Source organism: Lolium perenne, chromosome 6, assembly GCF_019359855.2.
Source record: "Lolium perenne isolate Kyuss_39 chromosome 6, Kyuss_2.0, whole genome shotgun sequence".
Classification (NCBI taxonomy): Eukaryota; Viridiplantae; Streptophyta; class Magnoliopsida; order Poales; family Poaceae; genus Lolium; species Lolium perenne.
In genome coordinates, this window is record NC_067249.2 from 239868489 (window position 1) to 239893036 (window position 24548).

The 24548-nt window shown below is 44.5% G+C and overlaps 4 protein-coding genes and 1 long non-coding RNA gene across 6 annotated transcripts; 1 reads left to right on the plus strand and 4 right to left on the minus strand.

The window, feature by feature from the left end:
• Positions 1-2558: 2558 nt before the first annotated feature.
• On the minus strand, positions 2559-7382 carry LOC127305711 (uncharacterized). Of its 2 annotated transcripts, XR_007854109.2 has the most exons (3): positions 7283-7382; positions 3327-7151; positions 2559-3016 (listed from the first exon to the last, which is right to left on the minus strand). It is a non-coding gene; the product is annotated as an uncharacterized lncRNA (long non-coding RNA). The 2 variants fall into 2 exon arrangements; XR_011747795.1 differs by having other exon boundaries at positions 3327-7374.
• Positions 7383-7622: 240 nt separating this feature from the next.
• On the plus strand, positions 7623-8732 carry LOC127309926 (putative F-box protein At1g50870). Its single transcript, XM_051340637.1, has one exon. It carries the CDS (start codon positions 7623-7625, stop codon positions 8730-8732), a length of 1110 nt encoding a protein of 369 aa, XP_051196597.1.
• Positions 8733-10025: 1293 nt separating this feature from the next.
• Positions 10026-13179, minus strand: LOC127305710 (uncharacterized). The gene is made up of 8 exons (XM_051336230.2): positions 12988-13179; positions 11995-12133; positions 11766-11916; positions 11402-11527; positions 11238-11318; positions 10956-11148; positions 10556-10838; positions 10026-10468 (listed from the first exon to the last, which is right to left on the minus strand). Exons 1-8 carry the CDS (start codon positions 13081-13083, stop codon positions 10179-10181), a joined length of 1359 nt encoding a protein of 452 aa, XP_051192190.1. The 5' UTR covers positions 13084-13179; the 3' UTR covers positions 10026-10178.
• Positions 13180-13549: 370 nt separating this feature from the next.
• On the minus strand, positions 13550-14119 carry LOC139832666 (uncharacterized). Its single transcript, XM_071822476.1, has one exon. The coding sequence runs from the start codon at positions 14117-14119 to the stop codon at positions 13550-13552; it is 570 nt and encodes a 189-aa protein (XP_071678577.1).
• A 5345-nt stretch (positions 14120-19464) lies between these two features.
• Positions 19465-23633, minus strand: LOC139829761 (uncharacterized). The gene is made up of 8 exons (XM_051336228.2): positions 23218-23633; positions 21510-21648; positions 21281-21431; positions 20882-21007; positions 20712-20792; positions 20427-20619; positions 20034-20316; positions 19465-19945 (listed from the first exon to the last, which is right to left on the minus strand). The coding sequence occupies exons 1-8, from the start codon at positions 23449-23451 to the stop codon at positions 19704-19706; spliced, it is 1449 nt and encodes a 482-aa protein (XP_051192188.1). The 5' UTR covers positions 23452-23633; the 3' UTR covers positions 19465-19703.
• Between the last annotated feature and the right edge of the window lie 915 nt (positions 23634-24548).

Genomic DNA, 24548 nt, shown 5'->3' on the forward strand with positions numbered 1-24548 from the left:
ATTTTTAGCCCGCATATTGTAACACAGGGCCCGGGTCTGCGAACAGAGCAAGCAGCGGCAACAGAGGAGGTGCAAGCTGCAGAAGAAGCACTTTATTCATATATTCATAAAGAAACATATAGTTTCAGAGGTGGTGCAAAATTAAACATCTACTACTCTAGTATATACATGCTTCATCGCTTTGGGATTGAACTTTCAGACAGTGCTGATTATGTTCCCTACACTTGACTCCTGAACCACTCACTAGTGAGTCTACCGAGTGGCTGGACTGATGTACAACAACTAATTTCAGTAGAAAGAAAAACAAATGGCATGCCAACTGAATAAATTGATCATCTCAATGTCACAATCGACACTTTAAATTTCACAAGGATTCAATTCAACTAGCCATCTTTTATCTAGTTCCCGCTAACTCAGGTTGGTTGATTTTTTTTTTTAGCCTGCAAGGACTTGCACTTCGTTCACAAATAACTCTATACATGATAAAACCAGATTTTATTATTTTATCTAGTACACCTTTGATCCTCTCTAGGCTTTACTGCTTCAGTAATGAGCATAAGCAAACAACGCGGTGAAAATAACTTTGAATATGAATTTCACCAACCAACACACATATAATATAAATAAATAATTATTGCAGGGATATGTAAATAGATAAGGCCCAACTTTTTTTTGAACGGGGAAAGGGCCCGAAGGCCCTGGAAGCTGTATTAAGCGGCGGAACAAGTTACAAAGAGGACTGTAAGAAAAATAGAAATAACAACCTGGCCCTCAGCATATGCAAACAAGACCCTAGAAGTAAAATCAAAAAAGCAATCGGGTCCTTCGTCTTCGCCGCAGCTCTGGCAAGGTCTCGAGGCATGGCCACCAACAACGACACCGGGGACTACGCCACTTGGGTCGAGGCCAGCGTGCTGCGCCATGCTGAAACCAAAGATCCTCCGCGATGGCTCGCCGGCCTGGAGGAAGAAGAAGCTGTAGTGCCAGCTGAACACCACAGCGCGGAGTGGCCGCCCTTGGCCGTAGATCACGTCGGCAATCATGACCTCCGTGGATGAACTCCGCAGAAGAGCTTCACGGTTGATCCCCGGAGCTCCAGATCCTTGTATCTTTCCTCCTCCGCTGCCACCACGACAGCTGGATCGGGGAAGAACACCAAGAAGACGAGCTCCACCGAGCTTATTGAAGAAGCCTGTGCCAAATTCGCTTCCCATCCGTGGCCTACACCAAGGAGGCGGAACGGAGGAGATCGCCGGCAACTCCCCGCCGCAGCTCGTACGCGGCATGGAGAGGCTTACCTGAGACGGGGAAGGAGACATGGAAGACGGAGCAGCGCAGGACGAGTACCGACTCGCTGCCATGGACAACGGATCGACGGACCCAACTGTACCGTATCCAAAGCCTTCTGCCCCACCTTCGATCTGTGAGATCGAAGCAAGCAGAACACCAGGAAGCTGCAAAATTGGATCCGAAGGGGCACCTTTATTGGAGCATAGCTTGTGCAGCGGACTCCTGTCGCCGGCGACACCATAGGCAACGACGAGGATAAGAGCCACGGCCCAGGCGACCCACCGGTGGTTTCCCAGAACCGGAGGCCAGCTCAAACTACGGCATACAGCCAGAAACCACAACAGCCTACATCTAGTATTTACAGAAAGGGACCGGCCTCCTAACCCATCTACATCTCTAGCAGCTAGCCTGCCAGAGGAGAGAGGGAGAGGAGCCGGAGATCCGGCGACGACTCTCAAGGGAGGAAGAGGGGCTAGAGCGGTGAGGATAAGGGTCCGAGCGAGAGAGGTCTGTGTGTGTTTCACCATAAGGCCCAACTGCAAAATGGAATACAGTAGGAAGTATGGAACGTAGCAGTCAACCACGGTATCCAACAAATGTATGATTCTCACATAATCTCAAATGGAATGTAGTAACCACCTGTTTCTACATAGCGATCAACTACCTTTCGCTGGTTTCAGATCACAGACACACTGGAACATATGTTTAATCCAGGTGTTAAAACTTGTACATTCAGCCAGCAGTGTAAACAGCAAATATTAGTCACCAGTATGTATAGTTATCACGCACAGTCACAACTCACAAGTGCAGATGCCACAAATTAACCATGGGTCTGGGTAGCAGCTGAGCAACTACACTGCAATGGCACATAAACAAACAATCATAGTGACATTTTCAACTTACTTGTGCAAGTGTATTGTCACACAAGTCCGGGTGATGTCCTGCTTGAGAGAATCTGCTTTCGACCAGTGGTACTCAATATATGGCATCTCATCACTTGCCGAAAAATGATCACTGTTTGCAGTTACAGTGTCTGAATACGACCACAAACGGGACCTGAACCTGAAAAGGACAAACCTCTCTTCTCCTTACCAGTACAAGTTGTAGTAATGCCTTAGCTTCTGTTAAGATCAGAGGTCGCATGAAGAACTAGTGCCATAAAATATTTAGCAGATAAAGTGAAATGATAGATATATTCTAAACAATGCAACAGAAAGACAAAATTATAACAGAACATTTTCAATACCAGACCAGATGGAATGGATTCATGTAATGAATTGCAGCACAACACTTCACTGAAAAGTTGGGACCATTACATTCGATGCAACAAGCGGTGCTCCAAACTCAGGAGAAACTAGCAACTGAACAAATTGACAAGATAATCTGATACATTCAATCATCAGGTATAACCAAAAAAAAAAGTAGTCAATGAAATAATATTCAGTAATTGGTAAGACTGCATACAATGATCTTCAAGAGATACAAGACAAATGATTTCACTGGTATAAGTTCAGTAGCAAGGGGCTCTGCCAACAGCCAGAATGTTCAACCAAATGAGTTCTTCAGCGAATGTTTAGGCCAAGAATTGTAGCCCAGTTCATTATATGCCACGATGGATGTGTTGGCACGCTGTCAAATGGGTGGCAGTGGGCTGCCCAGGCCGGGGTGCCCCAGAAACGGGCCACAACAATCTTGGAGCAGACAACATCAACAGAGGAGGTAGAAGCTGCAAAAGAAGCATTCAACGAGAGAAACGGAGGAAGAATGCTATAAGACTAATGTATGCTTCATCACCTAGTGCACTTCGATGTACTTGACCCATGGACACTGAACCACTAATAATCAAACTGGATTAATTGGTTTTTTTTTACATCCTAACTGAAATAAGTGACGATGTCAGTGACCAGATGTGAAGTACTCCCTCCGGTCTTATTTAATTGACTCGGATTTAGTACAATTTTATACTAAATCCGAGTCAATTAAATAGGACCGGAGGGAGTATAAGGTTCCATCAGGTAGCCAAGGATTCAACTTACCAGCATCCAAAGAAGCGGGCCCCAAGAACCAGGGCGGCCTGGAAAGCCAGACCCTCCAGCTGGTACCTGATCCCACATTCCAGGGCTTCGCCCACCTGGTCCTCAAGGCCAACAGAAGCTGCTGCCGAATGCAAACAACAGTTTCACAAGAACTCACCCATGACACAATCTTTTTACATAGAACAAAACAAGACTTGACACAGCAGTTGGAGGTGAAGAATTTATAAATGTACAGTGAGAAGCAAAAACTAGTAGATGTGCATGCAACTCCCATTCCCTGGATCACCACCTGCTACTCTTACCCACTGGTCGACTTTCCAACTACTATTCTGAATTTTCTGCTTAATTTTGCCTTACAAAGACACATTTGAGCAAACACACCGCAAAGATAAGGGATACAATATCAGGTGAAGACACTTCTCTATCAATCACCAGTTTCATGTCGCAGACACACATTCCGAATAGAGTAGTTTAAAACTTATTTGTACATTCCGAATAGAATGACTCGTAGCTTTCATATTCTGAAGCAAATGCTCAGTGTATCTAGTGGTGCTTCACAAATGGTGACATGATAATTTTAGCATCAACAACAGTCGACACTGCGGTCCGAAAAGGTACTGAGACAAGCAAATATTTCATGAGACCACATAAGAATCAGAGCTTCTGGTGCCGTAAAGAAGCCTGTGCAAGAAGCCAGCAGGATCATACTTGATCCAGATACAAACAGCTAGGCCATTAAGAGGCACCACCTCACTCAACAACTGTCAGATGAAAGGCGAAGCGTTCACGGCATAACCTTCTAGTGTCGTAAAAAAGGTGTGTGGAACAAGAGTTTGTTTCAGCCGAAATCCAGTTAGACGGGGGCCTTGGCCACAACAATGGAAACTACCGACCAATTTAGAGCAGCCACTGACCAAAACAGACCAGCAAGAGCACGTCACCATCCACCAAAGCAACATCCATTGGCCACGAGCAATCAGTGCAGCCTTAAAACCAGTCCCTGATTTCTGCAACCGGCAACAAGACTCTGTACTTCAAGTCCCAAACCTGACATTTGTAGTCCTGCAACACCCATATATCAACAGCTTCCGTTGCAGTGTTATGGTTGTAGATGCCAAGTGTGCCATCCATCTCAATGATACGTGAGTCGCTGGTAGCATTTGGTGGACGCATCTGCCAAAAGTCTCCAGCTAGAGTAACTGACAAAAAACTACCACAATTAAGGCAGTCGTGTCACGGAACTACCAAATGTGTTTGTTTTGTCACATGACTACCACTACTGGGGCATGTTCATGACGTGTTAAACCATTTTCTAACTATTCGGGCCCACGACTACGTGGCAGGTGGAAACCTAACTGCTAGTTCCATTTTGCAAAAGTAACCTCAAAATATATTTTTGTGTCACACAGATCCAATCCCCCACATAAAAAAATTAAAAATAGGAATTCCCATTAAAAAAAGGCAGAGGGTCTTCTCCTTCCTCTGTCAAGCTAGGCCGCTGGTATGTCGTCCACGCGCGTCAGGTCGTCACCGGTGCACCAGGAGGGTGCCGCCGATGCACCAGGAGGACGCCCACGCGCGTCGAGTCCGTTGCCATCCACCTCCCCAGCGCCTAGAACACAGCGCTGCCGCCCAGTCTCCTCGATCGCCGCCGGGTTCGACGGCGAGAAGAGTTGTACCTGATGGCGCAACACCCCGCCACCGTCGCAGCCGCGCTCTCCCCTCTCCGTTTCCCCCGCGGCCTCTCTCGGGGAGGCCCATATCCGCCGCCCCGCAAGGCGCTCAACGGCAAGGACGGCGGCGGGCAGAGGTACTGACGGCGCATAGCTGCAAGTCCTGAAACGCGGGGCGGAGGGACCCATCGTCGACGGAGTTGCGGGCTGTCCGGCAGAGCAAGCTTGGCCGGCGGAGCATGCTTGGCCAGCGGCGCCGGAGCCAAACCGACGGGGGCGACAAGCTATGGAGGACGTAGCGGGGGGTCGCCGGCGGTCTCGGTCGGGTCCTCAAAGACGCGCGGCGGCTGGAATTTGGGCGGGGGAAGGGGCGAAGAACGCGCAAATTAGAAAATCAGTGCTCTTCGTCACGAACGTGCCCCAATAATGGTAGTCACGTGACAAAACAAACACATTTGGTAGTTATGTGACACAATTGCCTCAATTGTGGTAGTTTTTTTGTCATTGACTCCTCCAGCTACGGTGTCGAATAGAACTATCAGTTTGGTTTGAGCCTGATACTGTGATGGGTACTAATGCAGGTTATCACCGAACAGGGCAGGTGGGTCGAGGGCTGGTGGAAGGTGGTGCTGTCTGGGTCTAATCCTGTAAGCAAGTTCCCCGCTAGCTTTGTTGGCGCCTTCTCTTTTCTTGTAGTGTTGGTCACACGACTTGGACATGCCTAATGGAGGATAATTCTTATGGTCTCAATCTCACCTTGTGCAAAACTGATGTCACAAATATTCCTGGGTTATTCGAGCATCAAGGCCACTGATCATCTAGAGAGCTTAGGAGATGGCACCTCACCTGTCTTGCTCATGAGCTAAAGTGAAACTGGGTTGTTAACTCCGCGGAGAAGAGAAGGCTTCTTGTGAGCTTATTACCGTGAACCATAAATACTTATAACTAATGCTGATTTCTCCAGTGGTGAATAAAAGCTTATTAAAACTTATCTGAAGAAAACAAACAAATAATTAGCACCAAATTAACAGATGCAATGTCAGATTCAACGCTTAGAGTCTGTACCCGTCAGACTAACAAACAAAATACCTAGCCTTTCTGAAATTCATGATTTGGCTCGCCACAATGTAGCTCATAATATGTTTGGTTGTTCGGAACCAGCCAGACCAAAAATCTTGAAAAGTAACCAAGTTTGAAACTCGATGCATGTTTGCAAATGGCATCAAATTCAACCAAGTGTAAAACAGCATGTGGGATCACACCAACTTTTCCAAAAAAGGGATTTTTCAAATTTTAAGCGAGAAAAAAACTCCTCAGTTGTCCCTTCTGCTCCACATAACATACACCATCTCATAGATGTGCTTTCAGGAATTGGAACGATATAGGAGGCGAAATAAGTCATCATTGGAGTATCACATGGATTTAGCACAATGCACCATTTCAAAACAGAAATGTTGAATTGAAAATGGAACCGTTTAAAGCTCTAAACATGCAAACTTTTGGCATAGAACGCAACCCATTACTGGCAACAAAATAGTTTGAGAATCAAACAAAAATTTCAATAGAGACCACTGGAAAAAAAGGGTTCTCAAGACAGTAGGCGAGAAAAAAAAACGAATAACTTCTCAGATGTCCCTACAAATAACTTCTCAAATGTCCCTTCTGTTCCACATAATGTGTAGCATCACATAGGAATGCGCATTCAAAAATTGAAAACAGCAAATGAGGCGGAATAAGTCATTACTGGAGTATGCTACACAACAAGGAAGCAAATTCAGTACGCTGCAATAATTCAATTAGAAAAATAGACAATTAGGATCATATTTGAAGCACTGCCCGTATTTGCTTGCCGAGTCGAATTAAACCAAATGTCGACATCATTTAACAGTTCCGAAATCAAACAAAGGTACCAAAGAACAAGACTGAAATAAGAAGAGCCGGTAACGAGCAACCTGAACTCTTCAGACGTATATTCAGCTCCACAAAGGTGTGCAGCGTCCCTCGGGATGTGCATCCAGGAACTGGAGCAATGTACTAGTGCGGAAATCAGTTATCACTTGTTATCCGGATCCCACCTTCAGGAAGCAGATTCCATGTGGCGCGCTACGCATCTCGTTGCTGCATGAAAGGAAATCGTTCGCTGGGAGTCTAGCTGCAGCGCGCGGACTAGTAAGAACATAAGCACCCGAGATGAACAATGGGAAGCTATGCATCTAGACTCTAAGAGTCTAGACCGATGTTTCTAGGGTCTATGCGAGTGAAGCGGAAGGAGTAACGCGGTACCATTCGAGCGTAGAGGTATTCGGCCGGAGTCGCGGACGCTGGAGGCATCGGCATCGCCGTCGCGTCCACCCGCCGCCGCCGCCACGAACGGCGTAGGGTTCCATCAGAGGGGAAAAGGCCCAGCGAATAGTCTGTTTAAGTAGGCCTGCGAGGCGAGGCCCATGGGGCTGGGCCTCTTTAGGCAACCCGAGGCCGGATCGTGTTGTGGAAGCCCAAACAGAGTCGAAGCTCTGGCGGTAAATTTCCCTGTCTCGCCAGTTCGCCGTCGGCCTGCATCCGATCTTGTTCCCGATATCGAATCCCCACTGTCGTCTCCGGGATGGAATCGCCGCCGGCGACTATGGCCTCGACGGCAGGAGCGACGTGTCTACATCACAGCCTCCCGGAGGAGATGGTCGTCTGGGAGATCCTCGTTCGCCTCCCACCTAAACCCCTCCTCCGCTGCCGCGCCGTCTGCCGCGCATGGCGCCACGCCACCTCGACGCGCGCCTTCCTCCAGGCCCACCACGCCCGCCAGCGGAGCCTCCCCGTCGTATCCTGGTACAAATACGGCACCCGCTACGAAGACTTCATCGCCTTGGATCACAAGGCTGCTGCCGGCACCCGTCTCCAACCTCTCGTTCGTCTCGAAGATTCCTTCTATCCGGAGGCCTCCTGTGAAGGCCTCATCATCTTCTCCAACAACGGCGTATGCCCCTCCGTCTATAACCAGGCTACGCGTCAGCATGTTCTCCTCCCGCAACTCTCGGGTTTCGGTGTATTGGGGATGTACCCACACCGCAATACCGGCGAGTACCGGGTCCTACTACGTCGGGTTCATCACACTAACTGCTACGTCTTTGCATTGGGCTCCGACCAGCCGCCAAGGCACGTCGGGGTGCCGGAGGGGGTGGCAGCATCCGCATATCTCGGCAAACCTACCCTGCTCCGCCATTGCCTGCATTGGTATATCGTGCATTACCCACATCTGTATCAGGTCAGAAACAGAGACGTAATAGTATTTGACACCACGTCCGAGACATTCCGACGGATGCGTGCTCCGGCTGTTCCGGACAAGTCATATATCTTCGAGATGGATGGTACGCTTGGCATCTACAGCTACAACGACACCACGCAAATCGTTGATATATGGGTGTTGCGGGACTATGAAAGCGAGGTTTGGGGGCACAAGTACAGTGTCAAATTGCCGGCGGCGGAAATCAAGCAATTCACATGGTGGAATTGCCGTTGGCATGTCACCGTTCACTCGGTGGATGGAGACGTGCTCTTGCTGGTCACTCATAGCGGGTGGATGTTTTTTGTTGATATTGACGGCAAGCTGGTGGACAATTTCCATCGTGATGGCCAGCATGTCTCTGCTTGTCAACTTTCGCTGAAACAAACTCTTGTTCCGCATACTTTCTTCACGGCACTAGAAGGTTATGTTGTCAACACTTCGCCTTTCCTCTGATGGCTGTTGAGTGAGGTGAATCTTCTGACTGGTCATATCGTGCATTATAAAGTTGTAAACTAGTTTTTGCGGTTGTATCAAATATGTTCTCTTAACCTGAAGTATGCTATCATCAGTTGATGCAACCTGAATACATTTTTATATCCTGACACCGTTTTATTCTTCTATTCCATTGTTTGGAATGATGGTCCCTTATTGCTTCACGTTTCCTGCCAATTGTCTCATGCTTCGTGTGATGCTCAGCCACCACATAATTGTGTGACAATACGCCAACAGTGCAGTGCCTTGCAAGGCTTACTACAGCACTCCGTGCAGGATTAGCTTGGCAGCGGTAATAAACAATGGTCTACAATCTACATCAAGAAAAAACCAACACACAAAGAATGTACAAAATAATTGTTGGGATGTCTTGCAGCCATTACACTAAACCCCTTGCACATAACAAATATGGCTTTAGTCGACAACACATCCGTTGACGGTTCTACACTACAGTAATTGGCCAAGTGCAACAGGTGACTCACCCTTCATATAGCAAAATGGCATACCTAAACAACACTACTGACTAACATCACGGATATTTTGCGCACAAGTGAGTGTGACTCCCCCTTAAGATGCAATATCTTCACCTAGGTGGGTTCTTCACCCAATATTAAGCCCGCAGATTGTAACACAAGGCCCGGGTCTACGAAAAGAGCATGCCGCAGCAATCTTGGAGCACGCAGCGGCAACATAGGAGGTACAAGCTGCAGAAGAAACACTTCATTCAGAGTCTAAAACAAAAGAATATTTACTAGTACATATGGAAAATCCATTTTGGCTCATAAAAGCATATGAACCTGTTGTGTGAAAATATATTTTAAAGTGTCAAAAAATTCCGAAATAAATATTTGCATGTACATCTAGACATTTTATGTTTGTACACAAGTTTTCAGAATTTTTTTTTGTGTCTCCTATAAAAAAATATAAATTTTGATGATACAACATGACTACATACATGACATTTTTTTTCTTTTTGTACGTGCCACATAAAATGTTATTTTTTCATGAAAACTTGTGTACCAACATAAAATGTCACAATGTAATTTTTTTTGACATTTTTAAAATTATTTTTCATAATGGGTGCAAATGCTTCTATAAGCCAAAACACCAAAAGAAAATGCCAGGGCACCTGACTCAGACTCCATAAAGCGACATGATGTACCAGCACTATTTAACATCAACCAACTACGAGGTCAGTTAGAGAAAAAAAAAACTTCACATTTGCACAAAAAAAACTCCTGCTAAGCCTGATCCTCGGGTCAGAAACATCTACACTCAGATTGTTATTCTAACAATGGTGTAACGCAAGGCAATTCCAGGTACAATCAACCCCACTATCGTTGGACCAGGCGGCCATTATTACAGCTGGTACGTGGCTTTAGACGAAACACCAGGTACGGGAGGTACCTACATACAAGATTGTGGGTACGCGTGGGGAGGCAGGGAGGCTAATCCGTTAGACCACACGTGGAGCAGGCCTCGGCTGTTCCCCGTGTAGACCTCGTTGCGGTCCTCGTCGTAGAAGAGCGAGGTGACGTCCTGCAGGGCGTCTGCGACGGTGCTCCGGACAGTAGACCTGCTGCTGTCGCCTTGTCTTCGTGGAGCGATCACGAGATTAGGGTCGAGGGCGGAGATCTTGGCAACGCACTTCCCAGTGAAGATGTTGCTCATGTTGATTGATCCCATGGGGTGAGGAGCTGAGGATGAGATTCAGTCAAGTTAGAGAAACAGATATGACATGTCTCTTTAGCATGTAAGAAACGAATGCACAGCAAAACTGTTACCTTCTCCACATCCACCTTCAGCGTCGTCTGTAACGGCTCTTGCAACTGTGCAGTATGAGATTATCAAGTCCTGGTCAGTGGTAATGTATATATTGTTGGTGTTGCAGTTAGGATGCCACAACTCATGGTCATCAAACGATGTAACTAGCTCTCCACGGAAATTCCATGCAGCTACTGTTCTACTGCAGAATGTCAGGAATAGATTTCTTTCGTGCAAGAAGATGAATGTTGAAGGAGTCATGAACTCTGTTTTGTTCACCTCAATCAGATCAGAGTTTCTGACCTGGTTAGATACCAAAAGTTAGCTCAAAACTTGTTGCTCAGGAAAAAAAAAGCGTTAGCTCTTAAATTGAGGCATTGATGTTGCTGCCACAAGTAGACAAAAGTAATAGCAATGTACATCGATAATCTGTAGGTTTTCCTCGTCCTGCTTCACAAGAAGTTTGTCATTGAACTGCTCAATGAAGTCAACCTTTCGGTTTTGATGCAGTAATTGAGTGAAGGTTTTCAGCGGTGTTCCATCCTCAATTGACACAATCTTTAGTGGAACATGATTAGTTGCCTTCTGGGATATCAGAAGCATGATTCCAGGGCTAATAAAAGAGGATTTGCGAATGTAAGAACACGCCATGAACTATCTAGGTGAAAGATGAATACCATGAGTAGTCAGCAACAATCAAACCTTATCTTAATATCCTGGATGTTCTTATCGCATATCGAATACAGAAACTTGTAATTCTTCAGATCAAAAACTTTGTAGGTACTGCAAAGAAGCAACATTTAATATATTCAACATATGACTATTGCCAAACTGCGATGAAAGCAAAAAAAAAAAAAGTAACTTGCCTATCATGTGCTGAAAAGGTCAATATTTTGCCATTAACATCATCAAACTCAACAAAGCCAGGATATTTCAGTGATTCAGATTCAAATAAAGGAAATCCGTCATGTAGCTGGCCTCTCCGGATGGACCTAAAATGCAATTGCAGGTGACAAGATAATTAGCAAATACAAAGAAAGGCCAAAAATAGCTACCGAACTGGTCACAACCATATAGGCTGTGACAGATCGGAAAGACCATTGGCAACTTTGTCATAAACATAGAAAGGATCAAAAATGCTTTAGAGATAAAGATCAGCAGTTTTGCAAAATTCTGTTTTTTTTTAGTACATAAACACTAGCCAAAGAAGAAATGGGTAAGGTCTCTTACTCTATTGGAGTTGTTCTGCACTTCAGCAAAGCAAAACGATCTGATTCATACACTGAAACAGTGATAAGGGAGTCGTTGTTTTTATTGTAGAACAAGCTCCTGATAACTTCACCTCGACTTGTATTCAAATGGCATACGTGTTTGTTTGTTGCTGCCAACATGATGAGAAGGTTCATCAGGAACATAACATAACAGAGCAAACCAATTTGTGTAAGAGAATGGGACTTACTCCGACTAAATGCACCACAAAGGCCGGATTCGGCAAGTACAAATATTAAATCACTTGCAGCAACAATCTCAATAATCTTCCTTCTCTTCCACTGCAATGGCAGCTGGGCACTACCATCACCATATATGTCGTATTCTTCCTGAGCAGCCAAATTAAAAGCATATAATTCCTTCAAAATGGTTTACTTATAATATCCAAGTTGGTAGTTAAATCTACGCATAAAATGGTTAATCGATTTTGATTTATTGTAGAAAAAATAAAAAACTATATAGGTTGGGACTTGGGAGGTGTAAGAGAACAGAGATTAATGACCCATGGCTCGGCATGACAATCCAACCGGTGAACCAGACACCTTGCCGGGTCACTAACCGCTCAGGATTTCAAAACTACTACACATAGTACTAGAAGCACCTGGAAACAGAAGCAGTTGAAGAGTGGCAACTACCAAGTATGGTTTTCAAAATTTAGTGCTGATTGACAGCAATATTGTGCAAATATACGTCAACCACTCCAGGAAGTTTATACAGCTCAACAGCAAGTTACTTTCAGCTCTCTCAGCTTTCAATGACCCTAACGCATCCAATAGTTGCACGAGTTGCTACGGAAAACATGCTACGAAGAGTCCCAACTCAGCCACAAACCATGTGCTGAACTGCTGATAGAATAGAAAACCTCATTTCCAAACAGAAAAACCTCACTACCGAATTCCTATGTGGAGAGCTTGACAGGGACAGGACGTTGGGATTGCTGTCAGTTTTCGAGGATACGATTAAATCGCAGTTCATATTCTCCAACAGAATTCCCAGATCTAGCCACATCCAGACCTTGTTATAAGCATCGTCAGGTCAACCAAATTACTAGTACTAGAATTTCATAAGCATCGCCATTTCATAACAAGCATCAAAACCCTAGCCACATAATTATTCTCCGATCAGCCAGGCAAGTGAGTTTCCAGAGCGCCATTAGACTCGGACTGAGTGAGCGAGCACAGACCTGGAGCTGGAAGTTGCGGAACTTCTCGGGGCAGGAGAAGACGGAGGTGGAGGGGGCCGGGGGGCGGCGGTGGCCGCCGCCGATCTCGCGGCTCATGAGCGCGGGAGGGAGGAGAGGATTCGATCCGGCCGGAGGAGCTAGTGCTGCTGCGTTCGTTTTTCTTTTCGGCGGCTTCGGGATAAGAGTAACTTTAGCATAACCCTCAAAATAACCGCTAGTTTATGGTTTTGTTTGGAAAAAAATTGGTAAACATTATCAATTCGCAGGCTGTTGTTAGTGTGAAATAACCGCTACTTTACCTACTTATAGTGGAAAGTAACTTAGATTAGTAACATATGTCATATGTCATGTTACTCATCTAAGTTACTACCTTCATAGTGGGTAGTAATTTAGATGTGGTTTCATACGTTGTGTTATTTATTATATAGTAGACTCATCTTATCTTTGAGTGTGTGATGTTATGGTAACATAGCTAGTTACCACCTCACCTCTTTCTTCATTAATTGTCATGCCATGTCACTAAAATAGTGTAATGTTTTTTTTATCGTAATCCACTACTTTATTAAACGGGACAGAGGTTACATTCGGACTGAATCACTTCAGTCAGAAATCTAGGAGTTACATCAAAGCGAATAGAACTAACTACGCTTAAAGCTTCTCTAGCACAACAATGTGCAGCTTTATTTTCTTCTCTGCCGATATGAAGAAGCTTGACCTCCTGGAAAGAGTTGCATAAGAGCTTCATTTCCTTTATAATGTGAGCCCCCAAAAATCTTGGCTCCTTTTCTTCCGTCCACATGTCCACAACCGAGGTACAATCAGTTTGGATGATAAGCTTGGGGAACCCAGGTCTCACCGCCGCCTCCAGGCCATCCCGACACGCCAGTAGCTCCCTGAGCAGAGGATCATCCACATAACCATGCTTCCGACACCCTGCCTCTACAAATTCCGCTAAATCGTTGCGAATGACATAGCCTGAACCAGCTTCGCCCGTTCTACAATTGAGAGAACCATCAGTATTAACCATAGACCATCCAGCCGGAGGTCTCTGCCATTTTGCCACAACCCTCACCTTTGATTGCTGCGAGGGCGGCATCTCCAGCAAGGACAATTGCTCTTCAATCAGCTTCATTGATCCCAGCGGCTTATACTGCTCTTCAATCAGCTTCGGCCCAAGCTTTCAGCGACGGGCCTCGCTCCGCTCGTCAGAAGTTAGCCTCCCTTTAGTATATGAATTTGGATCACAGTACAACAAACTCCACCTTGAGGCAAATTCCATCTTGTAGCATGAACTTCAACAATCTCCTGAACAACAAAGAAAAACACTTGCTGGCGCCAACAGCCACTTGGGCTAAACAGTTATACCAACCAAGCTCGAGCAAAGTTCAAACTTGGAAACAGGAACTGGCTTTGTCATCATATCAGCAGGATTATCATGAGTACTTATCTTCCATATCTTCAGTTTACCTTGAGCAACAATGTCGCGAACATAATGGTACTTGATATCAATGTGCTTTGTCCTCTCATGAAACATTTGATCTTTAGTAAGGTATATTGCACTTTGACTGTCAGAAAACAAGTTAATGCAAGAATCATCTCCACAAAGCTCAGCATACAAACCTTTCAACCAAACAGACTCTTTGCAAACTTCATTAATTGCTATATATTCTGCTTCGGTCGTAGATTGGACAACAACAGATTGTAACGTTGCCTTCCAACTCACAGCACATCCACCAACAGTGAACATATAACCTGTCAGGGATCTTCTCTTATCCAAATCGGCAGCAAAATCTGAATCCATATAGCCTACGAGTCCCTCATCGGTCTTGCCAAACTTTAAGCAAGCTTTAATTTGGATGTGCCACGAAGGTACCTGAAAATCCACTGAACAACTTTCCAATGTTCTTTACCAGGATCAGCCATGTATCGACTGACCAAACTCATAGCATATGATAAATCAGGACGAGAACAAACCATGGCATACATCAAGGAACCAACAACACTAGAATATGGAACTCGTGAAATGTACTCAATATCTTCCTCAGAACTAGGACTTTCTGAATGTAATATTGTTGACTAAGAAATAACACACTAGATTTTATGTCTCTTGTAATTTCCATACCTAGTATTTTCTTAGCAGCACCAAGATCCTTCATCTCAAACTAACTACTTAACTGTGACTTTAAAGTAGTGATCTCTTTCTTGCTCTTGGCAGCAATCAACATATCATCAACATATAATAGCAAGTATATTGGTGATCCATTAACATACTTGATATAAACACAGCTATAATACTTAGATCTCTTAAACTCATGTGCAAGCATAAATGAATCAAATCTTTTGTACCACTGTCTTGGAGACTGTTTCAGATCATAAAAGGACATCTTCAACTTGCAAACAAGATCCTCCTTTCCAGGCACAACAAACCCTTCAGGTTGGTCCATGTATATCTCCTCCTCAAGCTCACCGTGCAGAAAAGCAGTCTTCACATCTAGATGCTCAAGCTCAAGATCATGCATAGCCACAATACCAAAGAATGCACGAATGGAACTATGCTTCACAACCGGAGAGAATACATCATTATAATCAATACCTAGAATTTGGCTGAAACCTTTGCTACTAACCTTGCCTTAAACCTTGGAGGCTCATTAGGAGACAAACCTTCCTTTCTTTTAAATATCCACTTACAGCGGACAACCTTCTTTTGTTTAGGAAAGGGCACAACATCCCATGTATCATTCTTGTCAAGCGATTGCATCTCCTCTTGCATAGAAGAAATCCACTTCACGCGGTCAACGGATGCAACGGCCTCAGTATATGTAGAAAGTTCAGTATCATGCTCCACCTGTTCAGCACAACTCAAAGCATGGTGAACAAGATTACATTCTTCAATTAAACGAGGACGTGGACCTTTTATTACGTCTAGGTCTATCAGCAGCAATGGAACTATTTGTTTGCTGCAAAACAGGTGGTGAGTGCTGAACAACAATGTTATCAATTTCAGCAACATCATTTTCTTTCTCCTCCACGTGCTCCACCTGCACGCTAATCCTCTATTGTTCATCATCAGAATTATCAGAAAAATCAACAGCATCTGTAACATCTGTAGATGAACTCTTATAAAACATGACAGTCTCATTAAAGACTACATTCCTGCTATGCAAAACTTTCTTAGTTTCAGGATTCCATAACTTGTATGCCTTAACTCCTGAACCATAACCAAGAAACACACACTTAACAACTCTAGGCTCTAACTTTCCATTATCAATATGAGCATAAGCAGTGCAACCGAAAACTCTCAACTGTGAATAATCAGCAGGTGAACCAGACCATACCTCAATAGGAGTTTTCTTATCAAGCGGAATGCAAGGTGACCTGTTTATCAAGTAACAAGCGGTGGAGGCTGCTTCAGCCCAAAAACGTCTATGCATACCAGCACCAGACAACACGCAGCGAGCCTTAGAGATGATGATTCTGTTCATCCTCTCCGCCACACCATTCTATTGAGGAGTGTATGGGATGGTGTGGTTCCTGACAATGTCTTCATCGCTGCAATAATCATTAAAGATAGTAGAACAAAACTCCATGCCATTGTCAGTACGAAGCAATTTAACTTTCTTTTCTGCTTGCTTCTCTACCATAACTTTCCACTTTCTAAAAGCATCAAACACATCAGATTTATGTTTCAGAAAGAATGGCCACACTTTTCTGGAGTAATCATCTATGGTAGTAAGCATGTAATTTGCACCACCAAGAGAAGTCTTGCGGGAAGGTCCCCACACATCAGCATGCACATAATCTAGAATCCCTTTAGTGGTATGAGCGGAAGCATTGAATTTAACTCTTTTATGCTTACCAAAAATGCAGTGCTCACAGAACTCGAACTTACTCAAATTGCAGCCATCTAGCAGGTCTCTTCTGTGCAATTCTGCTATGCCATGTTCACTCATATGTCCAAGACGCATATGCCACAGATTAGTTTTACCAGGTTCATCAGTAATAACAGCAGCAGCAATACCAGACAAAGTGCTACCTCTAAGAACATATAATTTTACAGAATTCATATCACCAATCATGTGAACGAGAGAACCTTTTGATACCTTCAGAACTCCGCGAGAACCGGAGTGTTTGTACCCATCAACATCAAGGGTACTGAGAGAGAGATCAGATTTCTGGCCATGCCAGGTATGTGTCTCACATCTGTCAGAGTGCGTGTCATGCCATCATGCATCTTGATCTGAACGGAGCCAATGCCCACGATCTCACGTGGGTTGTTATCTCCCATACGCACAACATCTCCACTCTGCACAAACTCATAAGAACTGAACCAGTCTTTGTTACAACAAATATGAAACGAACATGCAAAATCAAAGATCCACTCATCATTACCAGAGACACAACTAGGCAATCGCCATCAGAATTATCACTCGAAACAACAGCAGCATTACCATCACCCTCAGATTTTTTTTCGGTTGGTAAGTACCGTTTATTTTCTCTTTATTATGCAACTTACAGCAATCATCAATATTGTAGCTAGTTTTCTTACAATACTTGCAGAACTTACCATCTCGTCCCTTGGACTTTGAGCGATCTATGTCGGTCTTGCTCTTATCTCTGTTGTAGTTGTTGTAGTTGTTGTTTCTGTTCTCGGTCCTCCCTCGAACATGTAGTGCTTCTTCCTTAGATGACGAACCCTCTGCATGCACCATAGATTTCATCTTTTCCCTCTGCTGGAGGGCCTCATAAACTTCGGCAAGGGTTAGTTCATCACGACTGTATAACAAGGTTTCTCGAAAATTCGCAAAAGAATTAGGCAACGAGACTAACAGTATAAGAGCGAGATCCTCATCATCATACTTTACCTCCATGGACAGCAAATCAGAAACGATCTCTCTAAAGATCGATAGGTGACTCAACATTAACGCACCTCCTTGCAGCTTGTGCGAGAACAACTTCATCTTCACGTGCATTTTACTGGTTAGATCTTTGGACATGCAGATCGATTCCAGTTTCAACCACATGCATACCGTACCGGGTCTCGCTCCGCTCGTCAGAAGTTAGCTTCCCTTTAGTATATAAATTTGGATCACAATACAACACCATGGACGAGTGCAGGCGGATCGAAGCAGGGCGGAGCAGTGTCCGGCCACCCGACGTACCTTGGTGGCTGGTCGGAGCCCAGCGCGAGGACGCAGCAGACGATTTCTTGTCGGGGATCCGCGAACGTCCACCTCCTCTAGGTCCTCCGATGCAGCAGCAGTAGCCGGTACTCGCCGGTAGGGCGGTGCGCGTACATCCCCATGACGTTCAGGTTCGTCGCCGTCCCGAAGGGCGCGTGCTGGCGAGTGGCCGGGTTGCAGATGGAGAAGCGGGTGTCGGCCGTGCCATACATGAAGAGGACGAGGAGGCCGTCGCAGGAGGCCTGCAGGTACACGAGCTCGTCGAGGTGGGCGACGGTGTGGAGCTGCTGCCCGTCGGCGTCGCCCCGGTGGTCGAACGCGAGGATGCTACGGTTGATGAAGATGATGGGGAGCGCGGGCTGGCGGCCGTGGTTGGCCTGCAGGAAGCTGCGGGTGGAGGTGGCGCGGCGCCAGGAGCGGCTGACGGAGCGGCAGCGGAGGAGGGAGTTTGGGGAGAGGCGGACGAGGATCTCCCAGATGATGATCTCGTCCAGGAGGCCGGCGAGGAGAGGCGTCGCATCAGCCATCGCCGTGGTCGCTGCTCCCAGAGGAATGAGGGGAAGACTTGCCACTGCCGGAGCATGGACTAGCTTGGCAAAGTTGTGCTACTACTACACTAGTGCACCAACTAATCTACTACTGGTACAGTGGTACTAGAGTTCTTGTTTGTTTAAAATCTCAGTTTGCAAGTACACCAGAAACAGAACTAAAGGAAAATCTAAGCAAACATTGCACGCCAACATCTGAAAAGAAATGAACTTACAGCAAGTATGCACGCTCACTGGACTATATCAGTCGTCTGGGTGTGCATTACTTCCACAGGATGCTGTGAAAGCTGACAATCTTAAGATCACACAACTTTTGCATATGATAGTAGTACTAGCAGATTTAACACAGGGGTAATTAATTAACACAAGCATCCGGTGCAAATGCGCCAGAAAAGCAACATGTCCACTGCACACTGCAGTGCCTTGCAAGGCTTACATCATCAATAGCTTTAAGACTGTAATAAACAATGGTTCACGCCAAGAAAAGAGTACATACGTAGATTAGTGTTTCAGATTTTACAAAAGAATTGTTTGGGTAGCTTGCAATCATGCCACTAATCCAATTGCATATGAGAAAGATGGGCTTGACTTGGCAGCAGACACATTGACAATAATTGTTGTTACACTACGCACTATAGCAAATGCCACAGCTGATTCTCCCTCCATACAGCAACTTGATATAGCTAACAGCTAAGTGCAAGACAACACTACTGAGATCACAGATATCACACAACAAACAGGGTCCACCGGAGGAAAACTTCACATTTTCAGAAGATAAATTCTGCTAAGGCTGATTCTGAGGTCAGCGAAATCTACACTCAGATTATTCTAATAATGTTGTATCAGAAGATAAATCCAGGTAGAATCAATCCCACTATCGTCAGACCAGGCGGTCATTACAATTGGTATGTGACAGTGAATGAAATACCAGGTACAGGAGGTACCTATGTACACAAGATTGGGGGTGTGGGGGAGGCAGAGAGATTGATCAATTAGACCACACATGGACCAGGCCTCTGCCATTCCCCGTGTAAATCTCGTTGCGGTCCTCGTCGTAGAAGAGTGCAGTAATGTCCTCCAGGGCTTCGGCGACGGTGCTCCGGACGATAGACCTGCTGCTGTCGCCTGGTCTTCGAGGAGCGATCACAAGATTAGGGTCGAGGGCAGAGATCTTTGCGATGCACTTCCCCGTGAAAATGTTGCTCATGTTGATTGACCCCATGGGGGGAGCTGAGGATGAGATTCAGTCAAGTTATAGAAACAGGTACAACGTGTCGCTTAGCATGTAAGAAAAACAAATGCACAGTGAAGTTGTTACCTTCCCCACATCCACCTTCAGCATCGTCCGTAACACCTCTTGAAACTTTACAGTATGAGATGATCAGGTCCTGGTCGGCAGTGATGTATATATTGTTGGTGTTGCAGTTGGGATGCCACAACTCATGGTCATCGAACGATGTAACAAGCTCTCCACGGAAATTCCAAGCAGCGACCGTTCTATTGCAGAATGTCAGGAATAGATTGTTTTCGTACAGGAAGATGAATGCTGAAGGGGTCATGAATTCTGTTTTGTTCACCTCAATCAGATCAGAGTTTCTGACCTGGCCAGAGACCAAAGTTAGCTCAAAGTTCGTTGCCAAAGAAGGCATTAGCTCAAAATTAAGGCCTAAATGTTGCTCTGCCACAAGTAGACAAAATAATAGCAACATACATCGATAATCTGTAGGTTTTCCTTGTCCTGCTTCACAAGAAGTTTTTCATTGAACTGCTCAATGAAGTCAACCTTTCTGTTTCGATGCAGTAATTGAGTGAAGGTTTTCAGTGGTTTTCCATCCTCGATTGACACAATCATTAGTGGAACATGATTAGTTGCCTTCTGGTATATCACAAGCATGATTCCAGGGCTGGTAAAAGACAATTTGTGAATGTAAGAACAAGCCATGAACTATCTTCTAGGTCAAAGATGGATACCATAAGTAATCAGCAACAACCAAACCTTATCTTAATCTCCTGGATGTCCTTATCGCATATAGAATACAGAAACTTGTAATTCTTCAGATCAAAAACTTTGTAGGTACTGCAAAGAAGGAACTTTTAATCAATTCAACATATGAATATATGACTACTGCCAAACTGCAATGCAAAGCAAAAAAAAATGTAACTTACCTATCATGTGCTGAAAAAGTTAATACTTTTCCATTAACATCATCAAACTCAACAAATCCAGGATATTTCAGTGATTCGGATTCGAATAAAGGAAATCCGTCATGTAGCTGGCCTCTCCTGATGTACCTAAAATGCAATTGCAGGAGGAGAAAAGATAAATAAGTCTAAGCAAATACGAAGAAAGGCTAAAATGAGCTACCAAATTGATCACATCTATAGGCTGTGACAGATAGGAAAGAAGTGATAAAAGCTTTTCATGCCCAAACTCAAGGCCATTGGCAACTTTTGCGCAAACACAGAAAAGATCAAAATGCTGTAGAAATAAAGATCAGCAGTTTTGCACAAAAAAAAATTGGAATACATAAACTAGCTTAAGAAGAAATGGGAAAGGTATCTTACTCTATCGGAGTTGTTCTGCACTTCAGCGAAACGAAACGTTCTGATTCATACATTGAAACAGTGATAAGGGAGTCGTTGTTTTTATTGTAGAACAAGCTCCTAATCACTTCATCAGGACTTATATTCAAATGGCATATGTGTTTATTTGTTCCTGCCAACATGATGAGAAGGTTTATCAGGAACATAACATAACAGAGCAAACCGATTTGTGCAAGAGAATGAGACTTACTCCGACTAAATGCACCACACAGACCAGATTCGGCAAGTACAAATATTAAATCACTTGCAGCAACAATCTCAATAATCTTCCTTCTGTTCCACCGCAATGGCAGCTGGGCAATACCATCGTCATATGTGTCATATTCTTCCTGCACAACCAAATTAAAAGCATATACTTTCTTTAAATAGTTAATTTATGATCTTCAAGTTACTAGCTATGAGAAGATCTGTGCACAAAATAGTTAATCTGATTTTGATTTATTATAGAAAAACAAAAAAAGACTATAAAATAAGATGGTTCAATCTTTGTGGTGCCATGGAACCCTTCTCCCTATGTATTCATTCACCTTTTCAGCTCATTCAGTTCATGATCATGGTTTAAAATAGCGCACTATTTTTTTTCAAGCCTATTGGCCCAAAGACCGAAGTTCTCCTCCTTAGGAAGAAGTTGCTTCCTGTATTTTCTTGGTGAACTGCAATTTGCTGGTTCTCTTCAGAATCAGAAGATGACATCGCTAATGCTGATGGCTCTGAATAAGTAACTTATGCTATGTTGTTGCATGTGGGATGTTGATGTTAGGCTTCTAGAAAACTGGAGAACTATGTTTGTATACGTATGTACCATTGTGCCATTTTTGGACTATATCCTTTATTTTTAGGCTATATTTGCTAATTCTTCTAAACGCTATTTGAAATATAGCACACTATTAGCACGATATAGCATGTATAGCATTTGGAGGAGGCTGCCGCTATTCCATTTAGCATGATATTTTAAACATTGTTCATGATTGGCACATCATTTAACTCTTGAGGGATGAGCTGTAGTTTAAAATACCAGACCAGACAAGGAACTGGAAATGGTGCATGGGTCTGGTCTGGTTCAGCTCAGTGGCCATTTTCACGAAAAAAAAAGTTACAAAATAGAACTCTTTTTTATGGAAATAGTGTCGAACTCCAACTTTTATATATGCTGCTAAAACCAGCATTCGAACTCGTGAGCTGGTCAGGTAATAGAACAGACATTAATGACCCATGGCCCAACCGGACGGCATGACGATCCAACCGTTGAAACAGACATGTTGACGGTTCACTTACCGCTCTGGATTTCAAAACTACTACACATAGAACTAGAAGCACCAGGAAACAAAAACAAATGAAGAGTAGCAACTACCAAGCATGGTTTTCAAATTTAATACTGATTTGCAGCAATATTGTGTAAATACACGTCAACAACTCCAGGAAATTTATACAGCTCATCCGCAAGTTACTTTCAGCCCTTTCAGATTTCAATGACCCTAACGTATCCAATAGTTGCACAAGTTGCTACAGAAAACATGCTACGAAGAATCCCAACGCAACCAACAACCCTGTGCTTAACTGCTGATAGAATAGAAAACCTCATTTCGAAACAGAAAATCCTTACACTCACTAACGATTTTTTCCTATGTGCAGAAAACTAGGGACATGGCATTTGAGTTACTGGCAGTTCATGTTCTCTAACAGAATTCCCAGATCTATCAACATCCACACTTTGTTATAAGCATCGTCAGGTCAACCAATTTAATAGTAGCCATTTGATACCAAGCATCAGCTCGAAGCCCTAGCGTAGAAACCCTAGCCACAAATATTTTTTCTCCGATCAGCAGGGAAAAGTGAATTTCCAGAGCGCCACTAGGCTCCCCGAGAGGATCCCATGAGTGAGGTGAGGGAGCGCAGACCTGGAGCTGGAAGTTGCGGAACTTCTCGGGGCAGGAGAAGGCGGAGGTGGAGGGGGCCGCGGGGCGCGGGGGCCGGCGGTGGCCGCCGCCGATCTCGCGGCGCATGAACTTCCGCACGGTGTCCGCCGGGTCGCGGCGCGGGGGCTTGCGGCAGGCGGACTTCTGCCACGCGCGCTGGCGCGCGGCGGTGACGCGGAGGCGCACGCGCAGCCCGGGCTTGTGGTGGTGGTCCATGGCGCTGGCGCGGTGGCGGTGTGTGGCCTGGTAGGAGGAGGAGGAGGGATTGGGTTGTTCTGGGAATCTGGGGTTAGGGTTTTGGGGGAGACGCCATGGATGGGAGTGGAGGTGTGCACGGAGGTAAATGGGTCGAGAGGTGGAAGATGGGGAGGGGGCGAATGGGGAACGAGAATCTCGATCGAGCGTGAGTGATTAGCGACCTCGCGCGACATTTTGTATAAAAAAAGTTAAATTCCATTTTTTACAGCCGGCGTAATTTTATGATACTTATTATTATTATTACCGTATTTAGCAGCCATTCGTCTGCTTTACCTAATCTACAGAAAGTTATTTCTTACAAATGTTAATCTTTTATGTCGATTTTAACATGGGCCAACGCCATATGATTTTGGAGGGAAATCAGTTCACTGCCTAGGTGGAAAATCTATTTAAGTGGTGGAACTGCCACGCTTGATTGTCACAACAAATTCTCTGGAGCACGTCCGTATTTACGTGTGTATGGAGCCACTTTTACCATCGTCAATAAAGTTGTGAAAAAGGTTGCAACATTTCAAGCAAAGGCCTACCACAAATAAAAAACAGCATGTGCAACAAAGCTTATTTGGTTGCAGCAAACGTAAAACATGGGTCATCATTTCCAACAAAAGAGCAATGCATCAAACATCACTGAAACATGTTGAAGTATTAGAGGTCCCTTTGTAGCATACACCAGAAAATCATAGGATATATCTTGGAATCTGGAAGAACTCTTGAATAGTGTATACCCTATCTTTCTCAAACAATCTATATGACCTATGTGGCCTAGTGTTGGGAGTGTGGTGATCCTCTTCTCTCTCATTTTTTCCCCGTATGTTTGATGTAGAATAGGGTGTGTATAAAGCAATACAATGATGCCTCTTGTAGTGTTTCCTTTTTACAACCTGCAAAAGGGTTCACATGGTGGTTTAATGTTGTGTGTGGGTTGTGTGTTTTATCATCTAGACACATGAATGAACAATATCTTCAGAAATTTGCATGCATGACATTAAAAGAGGGGTTGGTGTACAGTCTTAAATTGTTAAAAAGATTCGAGGAATTAGAAAGTGTATTAATGA

Bases quoted from the DNA above. Each gene is read 5' to 3' on its own strand.
- LOC127309926 (XM_051340637.1), top strand. From the start codon at position 7,623: ATGGCCTCGACGGCAGGAGCGACGTGTCTACATCACAGCCTCCCGGAG.
- LOC127305710 (XM_051336230.2), bottom strand. From the start codon at position 13,083: ATGAGCCGCGAGATCGGCGGCGGCCACCGCCGCCCCCCGGCCCCCTCC. The intron at 12,134-12,987 runs GTCTGTGCTCGC...TTGGCTGCTCAG, and splicing joins TCCGCAACTTCCAGCTCCAG to GAAGAATACGACATATATGG. The intron at 10,469-10,555 runs GTAACAGTTTTG...TCTCATCCTCAG, and splicing joins TGAAGGTGGATGTGGAGAAG to CTCCTCACCCCATGGGATCA.
- LOC139832666 (XM_071822476.1), bottom strand. From the start codon at position 14,119: ATGAAGCTGATTGAAGAGCAATTGTCCTTGCTGGAGATGCCGCCCTCG.
- LOC139829761 (XM_051336228.2), bottom strand. From the start codon at position 23,451: ATGGACCACCACCACAAGCCCGGGCTGCGCGTGCGCCTCCGCGTCACC. The intron at 21,649-23,217 runs GTCTGCGCTCCC...TTGGTTGTGCAG, and splicing joins TCCGCAACTTCCAGCTCCAG to GAAGAATATGACACATATGA. The intron at 19,946-20,033 runs GTAACAACTTCA...TCTCATCCTCAG, and splicing joins TGAAGGTGGATGTGGGGAAG to CTCCCCCCATGGGGTCAATC.